General features: G+C 37.8%; 4 protein-coding genes across 5 annotated transcripts; 1 reads left to right on the top strand and 3 right to left on the bottom strand.

Moving 5' to 3' along the window:
- Window positions 1-5,461: 5,461 nt before the first annotated feature.
- Window positions 5,462-7,579, bottom strand: LOC145068560 (Ubiquitin carboxyl-terminal hydrolase family protein). The gene is made up of 2 exons (XM_079015539.1): window positions 7,421-7,579; window positions 5,462-6,792 (listed from the first exon to the last, which is right to left on the bottom strand). The coding sequence occupies exon 2, from the start codon at window positions 6,723-6,725 to the stop codon at window positions 5,517-5,519; it is 1,209 nt and encodes a 402-aa protein (XP_078871665.1). The 5' UTR covers window positions 6,726-6,792; window positions 7,421-7,579; the 3' UTR covers window positions 5,462-5,516.
- A 4,518-nt stretch (window positions 7,580-12,097) lies between these two features.
- On the top strand, window positions 12,098-13,867 carry LOC145070819 (uncharacterized). 2 transcript variants are annotated; one of them, XM_079017774.1, is made up of 3 exons: window positions 12,098-12,307; window positions 12,470-12,948; window positions 13,060-13,867. In XM_079017774.1, exons 1-3 carry the CDS (start codon window positions 12,187-12,189, stop codon window positions 13,711-13,713), a joined length of 1,254 nt encoding a protein of 417 aa, XP_078873900.1. In that variant the 5' UTR covers window positions 12,098-12,186; the 3' UTR covers window positions 13,714-13,867. The 2 variants fall into 2 exon arrangements, with proteins under 2 accessions (XP_078873900.1, XP_078873899.1); XM_079017773.1 differs by having other exon boundaries at window positions 12,467-12,948.
- A 745-nt stretch (window positions 13,868-14,612) lies between these two features.
- On the bottom strand, window positions 14,613-15,176 carry LOC145067196 (uncharacterized). The gene has a single exon (XM_079014391.1). The coding sequence runs from the start codon at window positions 15,174-15,176 to the stop codon at window positions 14,613-14,615; it is 564 nt and encodes a 187-aa protein (XP_078870517.1).
- On the bottom strand, window positions 15,176-15,904 carry LOC145067195 (uncharacterized). Its single transcript, XM_079014390.1, has 2 exons — window positions 15,398-15,904; window positions 15,176-15,304 (listed from the first exon to the last, which is right to left on the bottom strand). Exons 1-2 carry the CDS (start codon window positions 15,902-15,904, stop codon window positions 15,176-15,178), a joined length of 636 nt encoding a protein of 211 aa, XP_078870516.1.
- Between the last annotated feature and the right edge of the window lie 7,941 nt (window positions 15,905-23,845).

The following is a 23,845-nucleotide window of genomic DNA, read 5'->3' as shown; positions in this document are numbered from 1 at the left end:
CTAGTCAGCAAGCTTCAAAACTCTGAACCCCAGATAGAGAAAGCGGACCAAGGGGAGATTCCCCTTTCGATTGGAGTTCTACGGTGGGAAAGAAAGTAAGGAGTTAGAGCTCGGAAGTGAGAACTAGCTTATAGGAGCGAAGCCACTCGACCTACGAGAGAGGAATGAGTACTCTCTCTCCTCATTCAAAGAAGATAGAGGAATTCCCCATGACCAATAAAGGATAGCCGTATACGTATAGTATACATAAGTTTACCTATATCTATGTATTTACCTTATATGCCTAAAATTGACAGATGAGTCGGGATCCTAATCTTACTATTACAATTAGAGGATCAGCTTTTATTTGCAATCTTCCTTAAAGGATGGATGATATGATAATTGCAACTTTACAAACATTTGATTTTTCGAATACATGTCATAATTTAAAAGTCCGTTGTAGTAACATAAACAGAAACATATATAAGATACAATATTTACTCTTAATATCCTATAAATGTTGGAAATTTAAGAGGTTAGTTTACAAGTTGGTAATTATGCCTTGGAATACTTTAGTGGAGGTTAAGGGGTGAGCCAAGACCACACTCACAAGTATTCGGTTCGTCAACAAGAGACGCAAGGTTTGTAAATTGGCATGATTTAGGCGTATTTCGCATCGGTTGCGAGGAACTTATATTTTTAGCAGTGATTTGGTTAGACCAACCCGATTAACATTGAGAAAATGTGTTGCTTGTAGAGCATTAGGGTTTGACCTAGTCAAATCTGCATGCCACATGACAAGCTATTGTCATTGGGAAAGTCTCCAATCTCCTAATGTTTTGGTGGCTATATATATATATATATATATATATATATATATATATATATATATATATATATATATATATATATATATATATATATATAGTTCGTATGGAGTCGTATTCCACACCCTAAAATCGATATATTATGTGGTTATTGTTTACAACCATTGGAGTGCGTAAAAGCCTTTAAGGACAAGAGTCATTTTGTGTAGTTATTGGGCCAAATGATATACCGAGCACGAGGACGTTCGTGGTCGAGCTGGCCACGAACAACGGGCGTGCACACCACCCCGTTGTTTCGTGGTGGCTTGTTTTCGTGATCACTCGTGTTCGGGACAATGGACTCGCACGACCAATTGGATTGCAACTCACGATTTGAACGTTACACTAGCCGCTGAACGGCTAGTTTCTTTAAAAAAAACTATTTATTTACCTATAAATACAACCTTTTTACTCCTTATTTTTTACACCATTCTTTTCTATCTCTATACACAATCTACATATTAAACCTTCACAACCAAAAACCATGGATCCCAACCAAAATACCCCTCCAAATTACAGAAATCGCAAACCCGATAACACTTTTGCGTTAGATACAACACCTCATCAATTCCCGACTATGGAGTCACCTCAAGGCGGTTTTCTCAATCTACTTCAAACCGGTTCCCATATCCAACAAACATCACTTTTCCAACAACAACATCAACATTTTCCGTCTTTCCAACAACAAAAAATTTCACAACAATACCAACAATTTCAACAATTTAAACAACTCCAAAAACAATCGTCACAACAACAACAACCTCCAATTTCACAAACACCAAGCTCACAACTACCACTTTCGCCGGATTTTGTTGCAGAAACGCAACGTTCACCACCACCTCAACCAAAAAAGAAAAAAAGGGAAAAAATCGGCCCGACTCACTACCGCCCAAGAAAGGGTTCCATGGACAAAAGAAGAAGAATAAAAGTTAGCGGAGGCAATGGTGGCGGCTTCCGAAGATCCAATTGTAGTCGATAGTCAGCCTTACGGAAGTTTTTGGGAAAAAGTCCGAGCCATTTTCTACGAGTTAATGGAAAGTGAAACTCGAAACGCCGATCAAATTACTTTGAAATGGCGAGATATTCGACTAAAATGCACCGAGTTTGGAGGAATCTACAACAACCTCCTAAACATACGCAAAAGCGGTTCGAACGATTTTGATGTTTTCAAGGCGGCCATGGAGCAATTTGAAAAAACAACGACAACACGCAAAGTTTTTCCGTATATGAAACCATGGCTAAAACTGAAAGACGCCCCAAAATGGAAAGAGCAAACGGAAGGAACTTCGCAATCTTCCGGTTCAAAGCATTCGAGAAACCCCACTGCAACTTCCCAACAATCGAACGGCCGAACACACATTGACATCAACGACGATCCGCTAGATCTTGAAAACGACCAACCTCTTCGTCGGCCCGTTGGAAGAAGTAAAGCAAAAAAAAAAGCGGCGTCAACATCTTCGAATTCTAGTGTTATGGATATGTTTGGCGATAAATTTGATCAATATGTGCAACTTCAAGAAACGAAGGCCGAGGTGATGACTCGGGTGGAAATCTTGAAACTGAAAGCGGACGACCTCGAGGGCGAAGACTTTGAACTTTTCCAAGCGATGAAAGAATCGGTTCGAGCCCGACGTAGGCGTATGGGGTAGTTTATTTTATTTATGGTTGGAATTTTTAGTTTTTTTTTATTTTTTTTATTTAAGTAATGTAATTTTTATTTTTATTGTTAGTTTTTTTTTTATTTCAATTAATGTAGTTTTTATTTAATGTAATTTGGTATTTTAATTTAATGGAAAAACTAGTATTAAAAAAATGATTTTAATGTACTTTTGAATTAGATTTAAATAAAATAAAAAATAAGGTAGAGTGGTGTGTTAGTGGTAGGTATCCAATGCTAGTGGTAGAAGAATGTGGTGTTGATGTGACACTCACCACATATGTGGTATGTGGTGGGTATAACGGACGGTCTTAGTCAAGAATCTATACTCTTCTGGCTAGTTTTACTTTTTTAGTCTTGTTTATTAAATTCTTTTGATAACCGAACAATCTCATTCTATCTTTCTTATAATCAGATATAATCAGGAAGTGTTAATCTTGTGTATGGACGAACTTTGTTAATCTAATAATAATAGTTAGATTTATTATTTCGGCCAAGTTGACCTTTTAAGTCTTAATATTAAATTGTCGGCTTATCTGTGTCACTTATATGGATTGGAAGCCACCATAGCAATCCCACACAGGGCCGGCTCTATGTAGAGATTTTTTAAGGTAGGGCTTAGGGCCCTCAATTCTAAGGGGCCTCATATTCTCCAAAGTCCAAACGTTTAGTTTATTAAAAAATTCAATCCGGTAACCACAAAATAAATGAAGCAGAAAAGTAAGTCAACGATTGCTGCACTCAAGAAACTTAAACAACTTTGCATTATTCTACCGATTCTAATTTCTGCAAAATATTAATCTCATCCGTTTTCGATTTCCAAGTATAGTAAAGGCCAAAAAGCCCCAAACTTTTGGCTCGTTTAGAGCCCCAAAATGATTGAGCCGCCCATGATCCCACAATCAACATCTCTTTGCATCATTACATATCCCTCTAGACCCCCAACTCGTTCTTCACCAACCAATACTTAGTTCCATCATCACTTGTTCCATAACCAACTACAGTAACACCATGGTCAAGTTCAGTACCACACTCTCCTTTAAAGTTTAAACACATGCACCACTAGAGTAAAACTGGAAGTCGGACCCACTAGCATCAATGGCAACAGACACCGGCTGACTAACTACAGCTTTCAACAGTGAACTTTCGCTATTAGCAGGAACATCTTCATAACCCATAATTGTAGCATGCACCATGGTTAGATGCCTAGCTTCTTGTTGTTGCAGATTCTATCGGCTCCTTTGTATGGGTAGTTGATCTCCAAAGTAAGCTAGCTAAGGCCTTAATTTGTTTTTTAGGATGAAATCAAAGGCATCATCCATAATACCACCTTCACATCCCTGATCTACACCACTGGTGTCGCAATCAACAAGCTCTTGTTCTGATATTAAAGAAACTAATTTACATGTTTTGATTTGAGTTATTCCTTCCATAGCTGAAAACGCCCAACAACACCCTACAAATGATCATGCATGACGAAATATTAATGGGTGTTACAGATCCTTTCTTTCTCCAATCCCTTGATGATGGCCACTTCTATGACATTTGCATACCTGAAAGCGGAAGTGGATGGGGAATTACATTCGTGTGCCTTAAATCGGTTCCTTGTGCTTGTCAACTCTTGGTTTGTAAGGTCTGTAAACTCATTGACTGCTAGTTTGTAACCTTTGTTCTTGACATTGTTGGATGATTCTATGTAGTGAACGTTCTCTTGAAAAAATTTTGAACGTTGTTCTTTCTCATTAGCATCCATAACGAGCCATCCATTGGTTGTGGCTCTCATAACTTGAAGTTTCAGGGAGAAAACGGGATTCAGTGTGTGAAAGCAAAGTCGCTGAGAACAAGATTATAACCAAAAAAGCCATGGATCGATGTCTGGTTTGTGAATGACATAAATATATAATATCTTTTCAATTTCATGGAGATATTGGGACTATGCTATTTGTATTTTTCTCTTTGACTCTACTGCTTGTTTGTTTTTTAAACATAGGCGATAGATCATGGGGTGTGTAACAACCTTGGAAAATTAACTTAACTTGGCCATTATTTTGGAATTTAGTTGTGTTTGTGTCCTGTATCCAAGAAATTTTTTAAGGATCTTATAATGTATTTGTAATTAGTAACCTTTTCTTATTCGTTGTCGCTTAAAATCAATAGGAGGTTTAAGAACACACAAAAGATGCTAAAAACACCATAGGAGGTTTAAGAAGAAAAATAAATATGTTATACATATTGGGTAAGTACAAGAAATAACATGCATGCTTTTAGTTATTTGGATATTTATGCATGATACTCTTATTTATATGTGTATTATAGCATTATATTTTCAGTTTTTTCTATCACATCTTTGACCTTTGTAATTTTTTTTCTTGATTAGATATTATATTTCAAAAAATGTACCAGTCATTTTTTTAGGATATTAACTACATTTTGGAAAATCTATCCAATTATAAAAGTGAAAATTGGTTTATATTTGAGTGATATTGCTATAATTAGAGATTTTTTGGTAGAATGTTTATTAAAAAGAAATGAATGTATATACATACTCATGTGCAATAAAACTCAAACCGAACAAGATATGAAAAAAACCGAACCATTTTAAAAAATTCATTGGTGCGATTTTTAGTTACATACGTACATATATATACTTGAGTGTGTAAAAATCATAAACAAGAACCTCAAATATATTTGACGGTTTGGTTTTTAGTTTAAAAAATAAAAATAAAAACTAAAATTATAAATGATAAAAAAACCAAAATCCATAGTTAGTTCTCTAAAAATATCGTTTTGTTTAATTATTTTTATTTTTTTTTAATATATAAACAATTTTAGGTGTAGAACTAGAACCATAAAACGACTACATTTCCGCTGGAAGATTAGAGGGTTCTAATTCTGAAGATTAGAGACGTTTTGTTGGAGTAAATTAAAGTGTGACTTCTACCATTTTAAAGATATAATGTTATAAAAGACTATAGAGGATTCTTTAATAAGAAACTAAGCATAGATACATTACATCAATCATTCTCCATCTCTTCTACATCATCATCATCCTCTTCACTCTCAATTTCACTTTCACTCAATTTATAATCACCCGAATTCAAACCACGTCTACCCAACACCACAAGATCAAGAAGCTTCCTCCTCACACGATACACAGGATTTGGATCAATCAAACCCCCTCTCTCATACCCTTCTCTTAAAAAAACCGTATGCCTCTTCCCTTTAGTTGACAAATAAAACATTCCCGGATAATCCAAGAACAAATCCCTCACATTCAAATCAATCCCAAACCACTTCCTAAAATGACTTATCTTCTCCACTTCCACTGTCTTCTCCACAGTCAAACTCAAAAACTCATGAACTATTCCAACCGCACGTTTCTCAACCTCCATAACTCCACTCTTACTCCTTTTCTTAACACCTCTCACCTCCTCATATGGCCCTATGTAAGGCAACTTTTGCCATTCTTTAACTTTAGCCCTAAAATTCTTTTTCAATTTCATACTTGGAGGATAACTATGTTTAAAACTAAACCTAATTTCCGTTCTATCAACACTACAATCGTCTTTACAACACTCCATAACCCTCCAATTTTCGACAGCTGTCGTCAGATCATGACCATGATTAGTATCGATAAGTTTAATGAGATGTGTATTGGGTTCATGGGCATCAAGAACAAGAAAAAGATTTGGGTTTTGAGATATTATCGAATCTTCAAAATCATCTGGAAGACCGAGTTCCCTCCACACTTTGAATATAGCTCGAAGTGGAAGCGTTTTGGATAATGACATTGACAAAAGCCGAACCAAACGGTTGATAACAAGAGGGTGAGTTTTTGTAATAGCTTCGTGTTCTTCTTTTGATATTTGCATTGCTAAAGGGGTGAGTTTACAGTAGGGTTGAGAGAGGGAGGTGTCGTAGAAGATTTCGAATATTCGAGGGTATTTTCGTAAAAACGCGGTGGCGCCACGGTTGAGGTGGAGTTTTTGAGAGAGGCGGTTGAGGAAATCGACTGAGACGGATGGTGGGTTGTTAGGGTTTGCAAGGATTAGGTCTTGAATGGAGATAACTTTTAGGAGGTTTTTGTATTTGTCCATGAACTTTTCAAATGTGGCATCTCGGATTCTAGAAGCTACGTATTGAGAGGAGGTTGTTTTGAGGCGAAGGGAAAAGGGTGAATGGGAAGGGTTTGAAGTTATTCTTTTTATAAGATGAGTTGCCATTTGTGTTTGATTTGGAGTCACTTTTGTTGTAATGCTAATGCCTCTTTGGATCAATCAAGTTTTGCAACTGTAAATATGTCATAAGGAATGTTACAAAGTTATTTTTGACTTATTTTTCTTATTGTAACTAACAATTTTTTTTAACTAATAATAATTGTTTTTAAGTAACAGAAAACATGCATCTATTGTTCATTCCAAAGTTACCAACATCAAAATTGATATGTTAAAAGTTAAAACATGTAATTGATTAGTGAAAATATGCATATAAGGAAAGTAATCCCTTTCAGGCATTTGATCAAACAGCTTGCGTGCAATCTGATTTCTAATCGTTTGGTCATATTCTAATTTCTATGCAATCTGATTTCAAACCTTTCTATTAACTTTGAGCAGTTTTTTTAATCATCTAAACTTTAGTTCCTCAGAAATACAAGCCATAAGACTAAACAAATCAAGTCACTTCATAATCAGCAAAGCTAGATGAACATGGTTATTAACTTCAATCGATGAACCCAGACAACAAACAATTAGAAACATGAACAAAAAACACGAGTTCTGTAAACCAACAATCAAAATAAGCAAAAGGCGCCATCACTAACAAGATTGGTAACCTTGAAATCAATATTTTCGGTTTCAACATAAAGCAGGGAAAAAAAAGAAGAAGAACCAAAGCAGAGAAAATGGTAGAAAAATGGAACCTGTAGCTGTGGAGTGCGAAGGAGGACGTTGGTTCACATGGGAGGCGATGGCATACGGCGACGAGGGGAGGAATCGCCTGTCAAAAATAACCGAAACCCGAATTACCAGCGCCCGATCCGTTCTGAATTCGGATTATATTTTGTTTGGAATGCGTTGGAGTATATTTGGACTTTATTTTGTTTGATGGAGGGTTCATTTGAGATATATATGAAAAATAAGGACTGTTTTGTAAATTCTTGTAACTGTCTTAAATCTCAAGTCTCAAGTCTCGACTTCGTATAGAGGGACCCACATTTTCCTCGAATGTCTAGACATCCCATATCCTATACAGCTGGTAACTTGTAGAAGAATACATCAAATTAATAGCGAAAAATTCCATTTTCTTAAATTGTGTATAACCTATATTTAGTAGAATTACACAATAAAGTTAATTTATACATTGTTGGGAATTCGAGAATTTCAAATTTAAACGTAATTCTAACCTTACCTAAGTGTCAGCCTTATATAAAGTTTTTATCCCGAATGTAACATTACCAAGTATCAAACTTATATATAGTTTGTGTTTTAAAAAAATATTTACAAAATAAGTATGTTTTCAAATGTATTTAACAGAAAGTATGATAGTCAAAATATTTACCAGAAACAGTGTTTTTTAATTTTTCTAAAGTTTTCAGATATTGTTTTAACTTTTACAACTTTTAAATATAAATTTTGATTTTTTTAACTCTTTGCTGTTAAGTTTTATCAAAAAAAACAAAATACAAACATATAATATCTTACTTGATCGTCACAATAAATTTATTTGAATCTCAATAAATGTCTTGGGTTGTTAATATGATTCATTTATAAACGACCATAAGGCTTCTTGCTCAGTAGTATCAGGTGTTGTCTTCCATCCTTGAGGTTGAGAGTTCAAGTCTCATCCGGAACATAGGTAGTATTAGGATTATTTTAGGAGTATGTTAGAATTGCAGCACCCAAAAAAAATCAACTTGAATTAAAACCAACATCAAACCTACATTGATTTTTTGGGTACAAGTTCAACAATGTTTTCTATTAGTTTGATCTGACTAGCTTAAAGGTCTCCTCATTTACCTTTGCTTAGACATACATTTTTTTCCGATTATGACCACTTTGTTTACAAATTCCACAAATGTACCTTTTTTCCTTCTTTACGGTCCATTCTATTTTATAGTCTCGTTGAACAAGGACAACCTTTTTTATTCCGTAAAAGCTTTAAATTTGGAAGCAATTCTCTAGATGATTATTGTGGTCAATACGCTTCATTAGGAAGTAAGGGAAACCCATATGCCTAAATAGAACAATACTCTATAATTGAGTAACATTTATAAACATATTGCCGATTCTTTAAGGAAAGTTTGGCACATGCACTCAAAACATGAGAAACAAGATATTTCAATTTACCACATATATATGTTTTTTGGTCCAAATACTTGCACATTACCTTATCTTTGAGTTATCAACTCCAAAAACATTTCTTTTGATTAAAACGTCTCACCTAGTGTGCACTTGTTTTGATATCAAAACTACATGGTTTGCAACAATATAAGGTGTATATGCACATCCATTAGCTCGGGGATTATGTCCTAAATGACACCTCACATCAAAATAATGCACAAATCTATAGAAGATAACTTGGACACAAGTTATGATTGGTAAAAAAATCGAGCACATTTAGATACACTGTTAAAAATCTCTGAAAAAATTATAGTAAGGAACCCATATCTCCTACTACCATCATATACAAGTGTCCATCTTTCAAGTGGATGTCTCTATAATTAAATGTTTATACTTAGAAGCCATATTTGTGTGTTGAATTTAAACATTGTCTTCAACCTGTAAATATAGATCAAGGTTACTTGTTGATGGAGAAGAAGCATATCAAACATGATGCCAACGTCATCATTATCTTCGATGGGAAGAGTAATGTATGACATAATCTTTTCCAGTACTAACTAATGGATATTTGCAGGTTAAGTTAATTCGGTATTGATGTTTATCAAAAGATATAGTTGTAACACCCGATTCAAAGTACTTTTCAGTTTAGACCCTTTGTGTGTTAATATGATGCAGAATTGGTCCCTAGGGGGCAGATTTGCCAACTTCAGGAAAGTTGGAGTACAATGGGCGTACTGGTGCAATTCGGGATCACGAGTCTTAACCACGTACGCAGGGCGTACATGGAGTACGCATGGCGTACGTGAGCATGAGTGAAACCCTATTTTTAGAGTTTGCACCCTATTTAAACCTTATGATATCCTCATTTGGTCATGTTTAGCCAACCCCTACCTTCCTTTGTCTAAAAACCGAACCCCTAGTGTGTTCTTGTGAGTTTTGAACATTAAAAGTGTTTGTCAGTGGTTTGTGAAGGAGAGGAAGAAGAGGATCAATTAGAGAGGTGTCTTGAGCTTGAAGATTCGGGGTTAGCTCATAATTTGCAAGTTTTTGAGGTAAAAAGCTCACATATTGATGATTTATGATGCTACATCTAGTTATGTTGTTATTTTATGCTTTTTGAGTCTTTGGAGTGATTGATGAGCTTCTTGACTCACTCCAGAAGTATTGGTGTTAGATATAGGCTTCTTTTGGCCCCATTGCTCATAAAAATGCAAGCTTTATGGTGTATCTTGAACCATGCATGTGCTAAGACCTTTTTTAAGTCTTTTTTTAGCTCTTGAACCCCATTAAGATATGCATGTGTGTAAAGTTGCCAACTTTACGTGATAAGTGGTCTTATAGAATCAGATCTGAGAGTTTGGCTTGAAGTCTCAATGGATTAAGTGCTTAATGAAGTGGGTTGGTCAACTAGGGAGTACGTTGGGCGTACCAAGCTTGTACGTTGCGCGTACTAGCCCCAGAGGGTGTACGCTAAGTGTACGAGCTGAGTACGCCCCGCAAAGTCAGCAGGTGGACTTCGAATTTGGGCTTCTCGGTTTTGTGCCCATGTTTGGACCTTAAGAGATTATGGTCTTGTTGGGCCATTAGATTTATATTTTTGGGTTCTTTTGGCTGAAGGAACATAAAGGGATTTGGCCCCAATTTGGATGATTGGGCCATTATTGGGCTTTGGGTGACCATTTTTAAAATTGGGCCTTTTGTGTAGTTGGTTTGGACCTTGGCCTTGGGTCAAGTTAGGTAAAAGGTAAAATGGTCTTTTACCCTATTATAGACTCTTATTTATGGGTCAGAATCCAATTATTAATTGGATGTCATTTTATGATGATAGTGTGAGGATTTTATCGGACTAGCAGACAGAGATTTATCTTAGAGACTCAACAGCTTGAGGTGAGTTTCCTTAATGTGTTTAACGGGTCGAATGCACCAATGCCGACCTATCACATTTATTCCCCAATTTTGGGGGAAATGAATAGTATAACACCAAATATGATGTTATACTATTCGTTTCTCCTAAAATGTTGATGAAATTTGAGTTGTCTATTTTAGTCCTGCTTTTTATATATTTATACATTTATGTTTTTTTTATCTAATTATAATTTAAATGTAATATTTAATACTTATAATATTGTGTTATATATTAAATTATATTAATTAATTATAAATATAAAGTTTATTTTTTGTTTATCAAATTCATATTAAAATTTAAATACATATTGAAATTTTAAAACACGATAACGTAGTTTACAAAAAACTTATAATTAAGTGTTATAAATATAATCTTATTTATATAATATTATTGTAATGAAAAAATATAGATTGTACATTTGTTAAAACTAAATCAATAGAAAAGATGTGTTTTACAATTTATATAAGTTAGAAGAATATAATATGTTTTTTGAGAGTAAAAAACTAAAAATAAGGTAAAAATGGAATATGCTTGGAGATAAAACATTATTTACCTCATTTTTTATTCTATTTTTGAGGAAAAAAAATAGAAGTTGGATGGAGATGGTTTTAGCCATAAAAAAATTGGTATATTGGTAATTTTAGTTCTTATAAGTTTTAGGTTTTATATTTTGACCACATAACAATTTTGTATAATGATAGGTTTGGTCCTTGAATTTTTTGCGTTTAAGGCTTTGGCCATAAAAATTTTGTATGTTGTCAGGTTTGGTTATATATAAAATAAATTACAAAACTATCTTTGTAATTTACAGAAAACATCAATATACATTTTCGTTACAAAATCGGTCCAATATGTTTGAAAAAATAAGAAAAATGCTCTATATCTAATTAGAAAATTCACAGATTAGGGTGATTGTTTGACACATAATCCATGTTAGGAGTATCACTTTCTTTAAAGTGTTAATGAAGGAATTTTATTTATAAGGAAAAGAACAAAAAAAAAAAAAAAAGGCTTTTTATATATCTAATCTATGAGATCCATAATTTTTAATTTTCTTAAATGCCATTTGCGAAATAAACTGTTGAATGAAATTCACCAAGACGTGATTTGAATGATTTCGCGAATAGCTTGCCTATTTTGCAGATTTCAACTACAAAATTGTAAATGTTATTGATAATTTTCTATAAACTTTTATTAAATTTTAGTAAATGATAATAAGATTTGAAATATTTTTCTTTTCGAGATTCCTTTTATTAATTTTCGACCAAGACGATGAGCGTGAGCACACCTGCTCATTAGGCGCGTGTCCCAACTAAGAGTCTTTTTAAACCCAAAGCAGAGTATGAGTCTCGGTCATTGTCTCTCTGTATCACACTTATATGCATATCTCTGTATCTATTGCTCTCGCCTGTTGGAACCCTAACTTTCTCTCCGTTAACAATGAAGTTCAAGCGTCGGGTGGTGGATGCAGACGCGCAAGGCCAGCAAAATCCATTTTATCATTCGCAGTCTTCATCATCCTCTTCGCCTTATACTTACTACACAGAACAAGGGATTCGAGGTTTGTGATCGCTAATTGATTTTGTTTGTTCAATGTTTTTGCTGAGAATATTTAGTAACTTCGTGATTTTATGCCTCATATTTTGTGAACGAGTGAAGTGTAGCGGAGTTGATTTCTTGGACATTGAATGTTTGCTTCTTTTGATGTTTTGAGTTGCAGCAGGTTTTCCCACCGGAGATTTTAGAGGACGCCACGGAGGACCGGAGATTTTTCGAGGACGTCTTGACATGAGAGATGCGATCCAGCGGGAGATTGAGAAGGAGAGGATCAGAGAGGAGTTAATAGCAGAGGAGATGGCTCGTAAGCGTATGTTGAAGGAGGAAGTGCGGCATGACTTGATGATGGAGCGGGAGATGGCTATGAGGAGCGGCGGAGGTCTTCCCTCGCCGTATATGCCGTTTCCACTGCCGGGGAGCCACAATAACCTATTTGACGCAGGAATTTTGCATCGGCAACCGATTGGACTCGAGGAGAGAATCATAATTTCTCTTGATGAAAAGTTTTCCCGCGGCGGTGGCGGCTATCCATTGGAAATTAGGGATTTTAACGTTCACCCATATCAGCGATTTGTCGATTCACCGATAATTCAGGAGATTCCTACGCCTCTCCCAGAGAGCAGCCAAAAGGAAGTCATCGTTCTGGTTAGTATCTTCTTCTATGTGTCCATGCTTCATGAATCATTATAATATTTCTGATTATTCCTCTAAAATACAAATCCTTCTAAACCCCTAGACTTGTGTTTCTTATTGTAGCGTAAGCCCAAAGGTGAGACCCTCACCGGAGCAAAACGGAAACCAACACCACCAGTCGCCGGAGACTCAAGCGGGTCCTATTCAGATACTTCAAAGAAGAAGATCAGAGAAGAGTGGAACTGCGCCATCTGTCAGGTCACTGCCACTAGCGAGCGTGGTCTAAACGAACACCTTCAAGGCAAGAAACACCAACTGAAAGAATCATCTCTGATAGCCCAGAAAACCGGTGCTAACTGTGGTCTCGGGGTTGCAACCAAAAAACCAGTGGTCAAGTCGGTCAAACTTGATGTCACAAGAGTCAACCTGAGCTCCGGGGAGAAAAACTCCAAACCCAGAAAGCGTTCACGTTCAGGTAATCAAACACCATCAATGGATAGCAGTAAATCAAGCACAAATTCAAAGAAAGAAGATGAGATGAAGGGGGGGAAGAACAGAGATAAATTCCAGTTTTGGTGTGAGATGTGTAAAGTGGGGGCCTTTTCTGAAAAAGTTATGAATAATCATAAAGAAGGGAAGAAACATTCTGTCCAACTTGTTGAACTTCTTCAAAAGGGTAAATCTGTCATTCCTTGTGACATTGAGAAGAAAACTGGAAGTGAAACAAAGGAGACAGAGGTCAAACTGGTTGAAGAAGAAGAAGATGTAAGTACCTAATTATTTATGTTGTACAGAAGTAGATGTTAGGTTTTTTAATGGTAATTTTATGAGTTAAAAGCCTTCAAATTTTCACGTTATGAGGAAGGTTTCCCAACATTTCAAGTTAATAGCTTAAAAGAACTTCAACAAATGATGTTTTTTTTTTGTTTCATTGTCATGTTAATTGGGAATGACTTTAAGCCCTTGACCCTTCTCTTTTTGCTAGGTATGTTATCTCATATTTCCCACATTAGACAATTTCACCATCTTTATTCTCAAATGTATATAAAGAATGTACATATTGCTATGTAATTCAATCCATAAGGCTAGAATACTTCTGATATACACGGCAATTCAAAAGTTATAAAAAAAAATCTTAGTAACAACTTACTTTGCCAAAATGCTCATTTAAGCAATCTATCAACGTCGAATCATATTTTTTTTTTCACGTGAACATATCTGATATCTCATTTTATATTACTCCAACTTTGTACCTCATCATGGATTCATATATTCTTAGGAATCTAAGGGTGTGTTTGGTTGTGGAAAACTGTTTTCATTTTCTAAGAAAACATTTTCAGAAAATAGAGTTGCGTTTTCATTTTCAGTTTTCAATGAAAATTTTGAAAAGACGTTTGGTTGAAAGCGGTGGAGTTTTCATTTTCCATTTTGAAAAATTAGAGAACGCCTTTGGTTGTGCATTTTTCCATCACTTTTCATTTTCCATTTTTCAGTTTTTCAAATATTACAATATTAGACATATTTTAACATAAAATTAAACATTTTCCAATAACATAAAATCAAACACAATTTTAATATAGGAATATCAAACATAAATCTTAATGTATACTTCAACATAAAAGTAAACATAAAAAAGAAGCATTTTCCAATAAGACATTTCTAATACTATAATGGTATCAAGCTCGCAAGTGTCTCTGGCGCCGTTGTGTATACTTTTCCCACAACATATCTGCAGTCGAATCTCTAACTTGAAGCATCTCATCTTGACTTGTCATATCCAAAGGAAACCCCTCTTGAACCACTTGCAAACTCTCTTCAAAGTTTTGAATATTTTCATCATCATATCTAGTAAATAAAGTGTCTGCCCTATCTTCCATTCGTATGTAATTATGCAATGCACAATATGCATGCGGAATCAACATTTGTCGTCTCAATGGATAATTTGGTATATTTTGCAAAATATGAAATCTTTTCTTAAGAACACCAAATGTTCGTTCAATGACATTACGAACGGATGAATGCATAAAGTTTAATAATTCTTTCTTTCCCTTAACTCCACTAACATGTTGCCAATCTGAACGATGATACCGTTCACCACGATATGGTGCAAAAAATCCCTTCAAATTCGGATATCCACCGGTTGGTATTCGAAATTTGTTTTCGGGTCTAATAACAACATCGTAAAATACATGAGAGTCATTTGCTGTTCCCTCCCAGCCGACATACACAAAAGTGAACATCATTCATGGGAGCAGATTGCCATCGCATTTTGTGTTATAAGAACTGCTTTTCTACCTCGAAATGACTTTTGCTTTGATGATGGAGCCCAAGCTGCTACATGTGTGCCATAAATAGCACCGATACAATTCTGCATAGAAATTATATATATTTGTGAGAGAGAGATATATAGAGAAATAGAGCTTATATGTGTAAAGATTAACAAGGGGAGATCAATGAATACCTTAAAGAATGGATACCATCTTGAATTTGCTCGAATTTCTGGTTGAACTTCACCTCTATCAACTGTTTTAACTACTGAAAGAGCAAACGCCTTCAAAGCTCTTAATACATTCTTAAAACAATAATGAACGGTCGAAGTCGAATGTTGAAAACGATCAGAAATCAAACGTTGTGTTGTGCCATGACAAAGAATCCGCAAACTCATTGACAAACCTTCTTCTACACTTACTTCCTTACGATCTTGCAACAAACCCATCATCTTTAGTTTATCACACAAGTTAAAAAAAACATGTGGCTTCATCCTAATTGCTTCATAACACTGAATAGGATTCACGCATAATATCTCTCTAATATATTCTTTTCCACTTAGCATAGATGTCCTACAAGGAATTAGATCAATAAAATTCTTCTCGTGTTTTTTTATGAAAAAGAACATCATCATATCATCCATATCATCATCATCATCATCTTCATCTAAGTAAGAGCTACTATATGAGGAATCTGACATTGTAGCACTTTATATGCATAATAAATCATTCATAATTACTGCTCGTCAAGTAAAATAACACATCAAGTTCCATATATATATATATATATATATATATATATATATATATATATATATATATATATATATATATATATATATATATCTATCATCAAAATGTACAATAAATGACATCAAGTTCATACATAAACATCAAACACACGACACACCAAATTCAAATACCAAATAAACTAGTGTAATAATATGTATCAAATTTCATACAACATCCCTACATTGTAAAACAACTACTCTTCCAAAGAATCAAGCCAATCTTTCCTCCTATTCTCAGACATCATTAGGAACATTTTTCTCTAATTAATATCAGGAAAGAATGAAAATTCCTTGTTGTAAGATCTAGAACTAACACCGTTTGTAGCTTCCAAGGTAGCCATGCAATCACCAACAGAGTATTACGCTTCCCGGCGCTGTGCCGGTTCCGACGCGAAACTTCGACGGGTCATAACTTCTTCGTTATAACTCGGATTTCGGCGTTCTTTATATGTACGGAAACCCTGTGACATATTCTACAACTTGGTTAAGATTATTTATTCTAAATAATCTTTTTGTCGAAAAGTCGTTTTCGACCCCTATTGCCTCTAAATTGACTAGCCCGGATCTGCGGGCGTTACACCAACATCTCCGGAATCTGACCCCGGACAAATCTCGATCACCTCCTCCCGGATGATCTCACCGACACGATCCACTGACAATGCTGGCCTATCCTGGCTGCCAGCTCCCGATCCTAACTCGAATCCGCTCTCAAGATGTCTCGTAACCACCATTCTGGTAACACACCGGAAAGGTCTCTGATAACCCATATAATGAAAAAGAGCCAATTCCCAACCAAACCCTAGGGGTTGTGACTTCCTTGCTACGTGTATGGGTCATGTGCTTTCAGTAGTACGGGCCCATACTACCTTCCACACCTACCCATATTTGTCTCAAGTATCATCACAACGCCCTAACAATATACATAAACATAGCGAGCACTCAATCCTCACTCCTAGAGGAATGCTAAATATTTCATAACTGGCCTCCCGGCCTCACACAACCCACCCATCCATGAAACTTCCATCAACCCTGTAGCACTAGTGTATGCTAGCCATACATAACGCTGGACCCCATAGACTTTTGAATATTCGATCCTACCCTAAGCCCTAATCAAAAGAATAGAACATAAGGCCAAATCAAACATTCTCAGGCAATAAGATCTTAATTATATACAGCCGTGATGCATACACAAGTAACTACAGTAATGATGTCAATCTCATATAAGGAAACCCTAGGCTAGCAGGCATCATGTAATCAGGCAATTCTATCATGCATTTCCTGAAGATCCCTAGCCTAGTACTAGCATGTTGTTCTAACATATCACATAATCAAATAAACTGTATGGTATTTTGGGGTCTACTTACTGGCTCTGGCTGATCGTACACCCTGCATCCTCCTTTACTTATTTTGAAAACCATTTAAAAATTCATTTTAAAATCCTTTCCTTGATTTGAGACTGGATTCACACGAGTGTTCCTCCAATTCACTCAAACCAAGGCTCTGATACCAACTTGTAACACCCATAAAATTCAAGCAAAATTTAAACTTTTTAATACATTTTAAAACCATTAAATTATTACAGTTTGTTTTCAAAATGGTTCAGAAATCAGAGTATCCCCAGAATCAATCATGAAAATATGAGGAGGTGCACGATCACGCCTTCGCCTTCCCGTGATCATCAGAAATACCTGAAATGAAATCAACAACTGTAAGCCCAAAGCTTAGCGAGTTTCCCCAAAATACCAACGCCATACAAACATAACCATATCATATAACCAATACATAACAACATGCATAATGAGTTATCAGCCTGACTGGACCGCCTCACAGGCCTTCAGTCTATCTGGACTGCTCTTCGAGCCTTGGGCACGTCTGTACTGCCACGCAGGGCCTACAACTTATCCGGACCACTCGTCGGGTATGTTGGCCTACAACATAAAGCAGGACCACCTCAGCCCAACCCCCAATCAAACAAACATGTGCACATAAATATCGTACGCTAGCACATTTCATATAACAGTCAAACCGATCTAACAGATCACCAATCATAGCAACATCCCAATAACCGGGATACAGACCTAACTAGTCACTAAAATAGCATCATCCTATAACCAGGACAATCATGTGCACATAGACATCATATAACACTAGCATGCATATATAACAGTCAAACCGATCTAACAGATCACAAAGCATAGCAACAATCCTATAACAAGGATATCGACCTCAGGTCACTAACATAGCGCCATCCTATATACCAGGATACCGACCCAACCGGGTCACTAAAGCATAGCATATCACCATCCTAACTACGAGGATATAAATCAGTAAGCATAACATGCAATAATCTGAATACAATCCATAAAGGGCCGACCTTGGTGCCTTAGACCCTGTTGATATAGTGAGGAGAACTCACCTGGCACTGCTGAAGTCCCGCATGTACGCTCCAGCTGCTGATTGATAGATTCCCGAACTGTCAACATCAAACAATACCCAATTAATTATTGGGTTCCAAGCTCAAAGTCCAACTCACACTACAAAAGCCCAAAGGTCGAGTAATGGGCCTAGGCCCAACATATGGCCCAATCTTCCAAATTTGGCCCAAGTCCTCACATGGACCTTATCCTAAAGCCCATCTAATTACTTTGGTCCATTAACTTGTTCTTGGATGGTCCATCAATAGTCTAACCATCAAAACCCTATAGGAAGGCCCAACTCAAGGCCTAAGTGAAATTAGGGTTTCACATAAAATGACAACTAGGGTTAAGTGTTTCTCACTTAACCCATTAAGGACTTAATCCATTAAGTCCCTCACTTTACTAAGTAAGTCATATGGTGTGTTTGGGCTTAATACACAATTCCTTTCCAATCGCCCAAATGTGGGTCCCGATAAGTCCAAGCCCATAATCCTAAAATTAGGGTTTTCACATGAAATGATGATTAGGGTTAAGTGTTTCTTACTTAACCCATTAAGGACTTAATCCAATAACGACTCAATCCAATAAGGACTTAATCCATTAAGTCCATTATTGTCATAGATTAATTTTCCAATGATTATTATTTAATATCTCAAGTTATTAAATAATTCCCGCGTGTGTGTGTGCCGATCGATTTCCACAATTTAGGGTTTTATGCTATTAGGGTTTTCCAACCCAATACTAGTTCATTAGTCCATTGGTTGGGCCTTATTGGGCCCATTAGGGTTTTAGTAGATCAATTATGGTTTCCTTGGGCCCATTAGGGCTTCATTGGGCCCACTTTGGCCAAGCATTCCCCAAACGAGTCAATCACAACAAAGCAAGCACACCGCCACCCGACACGGCGGCCGGTGGCGGCAGGAGGCGGCAGCCACCACCTCACGGTGGTGGTTACGGTTTCTTTTCATTAACACAAATTCTAGTTACACTTTACAAAGGCTGAATTTCAAATAAACACACACAGCCACTAAGAAACACACACCCATGGTGGTGCATGGCGGCAGCCACCACCTTACGGAGGTGGTGATGGTTGTTCTTGGTTTTTCCCAGCCAACAAATCCTTACACAACAAAAACATACACCTACATGCTCTTTATTTGCTCAAAAGGTCCATCCACCATCCCCCCGGCGGCTCACGGCGGCGACAGCAACACCAAAATGACAGTAGCGGCGGCGGCGTTTCCACCTGATCCCAACCCAGCAGCACATCCACTTATACGATTACACGCCGGACTTGAGTCCAAACACAGCCACCTCCACGGTGGTGCCTGAAAATCGGGCAAAATGAAGAAGCAACCCCTCCCGATAGCGAAACCCGACTCCCGTCGTCTTTCACGACGACCTTCTGTTTACCCTCGACCTCCGGCAACGAGGTGGTGATGGCGATGCTCGAACCCAACCGGCAGAGACGCAATCCTCCCTACTCGCGACTGAAATGGCGCACCCCATCGATTTCTGTCTTCAGCCTCCACTAAAAGATGACGACAGTGGCTGTTGACATAGCGGTGTCTACGGTGGTTCTGACTTCGACGCCACCAATGCAGCAATGGATCCGTGCTTGCGGTAGTTCACTATTAACGGCGGCTAGAGAGGGGGTGTAAGTATGGTGAAGTTGGCGGCTGAAGTATTAAGGTAGGGTTAGGGTTTAGGTGGTGACGGGTAAAGAGATTAAATACCCGATCCATTGAACAAATTTCCATAATAACACATTTAGTCCCTCTCTTCCTTTTTCTTTCAAAACAAAACCCTAATTTACCCTTTAAACCCTTGTTTCCAATAATCCTTTTCATTACAAGTCCAACATTTACAAGACAAACCCTCCCTTTAAAAATATTCTCAATTAAGATCCGTAAATTACCATTTAACCCCTCCTTCTGAAGATCCTTACAATCCAAGTCCAAAATGTTACCAATCAGCCCTTGACTTATGAAAATCTTTACAAATTAAGTCCCAGAATCACACTTTAACCCCTAGAGATTCAAATCTTGTCGTTTGGCTTCCCGAAACCAACTCTCAGCTAATTATTATTTCTCGTGGTTCCCGAGTTTATTATTTAAATCCCTATATTTTAAACGAGATGTTACAACTCTCCCCCACTTAAATTTGATTTCGTCCTCGAAATCGTCTCTTATCATTTACTACCCACCAGACAACTTGACTTACATGGCCACCACTACAAGAATACCCTAGCCTTCCCACGGCAACCGAATCCAACCCTCGAAGGGTTTCAAAACCTGAAGATAAACAAATTCCTTGTAAATGATCACATCTACCCAATCTAAAATCTGATGTTTGGGGATGGTCTAGCTCCCTGGCAGACTGCTCATACTGAATCATCTATAACATCCCCCTCTGGCACGTATCACAATATTGTCCGCTTTGTGTCCCCGGTGTGAAAACTGAAATCATAGACCCAATTATCCCTGCAGGTCACTTAGCATCACCCAAGCAATCTATTATTTCGTCTGTATTTGGAACCCAACACAAATACCAATACTGCCCAAAAGCGGAAAGTGCCCGCACACTGATCTGCCTGAAGCAATATGCTGCCACTTGACTGATTTCCAAAATCTACCGAGACCTGCTTGGCCTCGTCTCGTTCGCCAATCATCTGAAATACCGGGCCCTGACCCGGTCGCGGAGCTAAAGGACTCCCACATAGTTGCCTCACACGACCTCCAAACGAAATCCTTCCCTGGAGCTAGTCACGACTAGTTATCATGTCACTGCAACTCTAACAACCTCCTGATCCAACCGATCGGATCCATGCGTCAAATCTCGTTGCTACCAACCTATGGCTAAAAGTGATTGCTACATGACCAATGGTAGCCTTACATCACACGCAAACTTAAGCAATCCATTGCTTCCTTGGTCTCATGACTGTAGTGGCGTTCCTACAGTCTTATCACTAGCTTAACTAGGTTTAACCCGGTTCCCAAAACCTGAACGACAAAACATTCTAAACCCAAGCCTTCCTGAAATTGAAGGATACCCATTCATATCTACTCTCGGTCCCCAACTGGAGTATTACCCGATCTAAGCAGATTAATCCTATGAAACACTCCGAACTGATGAGATCACCAAGATCCTCTGTACCCCCATCCAATTTCTAATGATAACTTCCGATTAAACCAAAAATATACCGGAGTCTTCAGCCTACTCCAGAAACATGTTCAATACTTGGGAACAGACCCACTGGTTGATACAACATAGTAGCATACTCAGTACTCGCATATAAATCTAGAAACACATACAAAGTCTTCAGCATGACTGGACCGCCTCACTAGGCCTTCAGTCATCTGGACCACTCTAAACTGTTTAGCATCTCCTTGGGACCACCCCTGGTGATCTTTCCCATGCAGACTGTTCTCACCCACTTAGGGTTCTCACCAAGATCCTCTGTACCCCCATCCAATTTCTAATGATAACTTCCGATTAAACCAAAAATATACCGGAGTCTTCAGCCTACTCCAGAAACATGTTCAATACTTGGGAACAGACCCACTGGTTGATACAACATAGTAGCATACTCAGTACTCGCATATAAATCTAGAAACACATACAAAGTCTTCAGCATGACTGGACCGCCTCACTAGGCCTTCAGTCATCTGGACCACTCTAAACTGTTTAACATCTCCTTGGGACCACCCCTGGTGATCTTTCCCATGCAGACTGTTCTCACCCACTTAGGGTTCCGAACTACTGACCCATTTCGTGGACTCTAACCCCGGCCTAACCCTAGGCCTCATGTCAATCATCCATCCTCTTGGAAATCCGTGATCTGTTCCCTGACCCGCATGTCTACCATGTACGCTAATAACCAACACACCCGTGCTGAATGTACTACCAAGCCCTGGCCGCTAACAAAACCCTCAATCTATCAATCAAAAACCTTCAGAGTCGAGCACACCCTCGACCGAATACATCAAACTGAACTCGATTCATGACTAGAACTCCAACCTGGTTTCCCGACTTCTTCTATCAAGCACTAGGAAAACGTGATACATATGCTCGGGAGTTTTACCAAACTCCCAATTCACACAACCCACAAACCAAATAACTACTTAGGTTGTCCTCCTTCATGACAATGATGCGAAACTTATCCTATTTCCAAAACCAATACTGCCTCTATATCATGGGACAATTCTCCCCCACTTAGATTTGACCAAGTCTTCACAATACCTGAAAATTGGAAAATTTCCAATCTTTCTCACTACCAACGATCGATCCAAATACAACCACCATCTTACCAATTAGTGCTCCATTACTAGCCAATCCCCAGTGATCACACACTTCTAGTAACTAGCTAAACACTTTCTGAATCCCAGGGACACCAACAGTCCCCAATGCTCGAATTATCCCACTTCCAAATCTTAAAGTCCAAAGATAGATACTCCAACTAATGTCTCAACAACGAGCTACTTCCTTTGTGGTTTCCTCCGCCAATCAATAATGCTTACTAAAACCACTAAATCCTGACAATGCTGGATAATCATCATGTGGGACCCTATCCGCAGACCTCCCATATAATACCCTTCTTCCCAAGGTGCTCCAACAAATCTCCCGCTCTCGGCTCTAGAAATCATATCATTCAGGGTCTCACACCCTGAATCACTCACCAGCTCGATCATCCACCTCTGAACTGCAGTAACTAAAACAACCTTTTCCCTAAACCGGGCCACAACTACACCCAAGACATAGTCTCTAATCCCGAAAGTGTAATAGATTGGACAATCAATCCTTACCGTCCGAAGAGATCCAAGGCGAAATGGACCTCCAAAATACTTATGCCACATCGACCCACCCGCGCTTACCAATGCTAAACTACTGTCGCCAATCCCGACGACCAATTTAACCCAGAGCTGGAATACAATATGATCTTGGGGTCACAAGCCTGCTCAATCCTGCAAGCTCGTAAACTTAAAGGGCACATTCCTTGCCCTAGAAAACAACATTCCAACCATATCAATTAACCATTCTAATTCCAGATGCATAACTCCAGCTGAACATAATCATTACTCCTTTCCGGAGTCCCCAGACTCACATTCCGGCCTCGAGTAAAACCCCCGAAGCCTCAATCTAGAACGCATGTGCCAGACTCTCCCGCTTAACCCGCGGAATGTAACAAGTACAAATGATCTCCTTGATCCCAGATAATTGCAGTCCTCTGCTCATTAGAATATGTGCCAATAACAAGTCTCGATACTGGAATGCTCGACCAGCTCCTCCCCCTGCCATCGTTACAGCTGTTGATGCTGTTGCAACAGCCGTCTCAACAATGGCTACATAGAACTCATCAAGGTATTCAACCATGGCGGTCTTGATAGACCCAACATCTCCGGAATCTGACCCCGGACAAATCTCGATCACCTCC

Source organism: Lactuca serriola, chromosome 8 (genome assembly GCF_051521515.1).
Source record: "Lactuca serriola cultivar US96UC23 chromosome 8, Lser_US96UC23_V15, whole genome shotgun sequence".
In the NCBI taxonomy this organism is placed as follows: Eukaryota; Viridiplantae; Streptophyta; class Magnoliopsida; order Asterales; family Asteraceae; genus Lactuca; species Lactuca serriola.
This window is presented reverse-complemented; position numbering and strand designations above follow the sequence as displayed.

What these genes read in the sequence shown, in the direction of transcription:
- LOC145068560 (XM_079015539.1), bottom strand. Translation starts at nt 6,725, where the DNA reads ATGGCAACTCATCTTATAAAAAGAATAACTTCAAACCCTTCCCATTCA.
- LOC145070819 (XM_079017773.1), top strand. Translation starts at nt 12,187, where the DNA reads ATGAAGTTCAAGCGTCGGGTGGTGGATGCAGACGCGCAAGGCCAGCAA. An exon ending in CACAGAACAAGGGATTCGAG is followed by an intron (nt 12,308 to 12,466) that starts GTTTGTGATCGC and finishes TTTGAGTTGCAG; the next exon opens with CAGGTTTTCCCACCGGAGAT. An exon ending in AAAAGGAAGTCATCGTTCTG is followed by an intron (nt 12,949 to 13,059) that starts GTTAGTATCTTC and finishes TTCTTATTGTAG; the next exon opens with CGTAAGCCCAAAGGTGAGAC.
- LOC145067196 (XM_079014391.1), bottom strand. Translation starts at nt 15,176, where the DNA reads ATGTTCACTTTTGTGTATGTCGGCTGGGAGGGAACAGCAAATGACTCT.
- LOC145067195 (XM_079014390.1), bottom strand. Translation starts at nt 15,904, where the DNA reads ATGTCAGATTCCTCATATAGTAGCTCTTACTTAGATGAAGATGATGAT. An exon ending in GATGGTATCCATTCTTTAAG is followed by an intron (nt 15,305 to 15,397) that starts GTATTCATTGAT and finishes ATTTCTATGCAG; the next exon opens with AATTGTATCGGTGCTATTTA.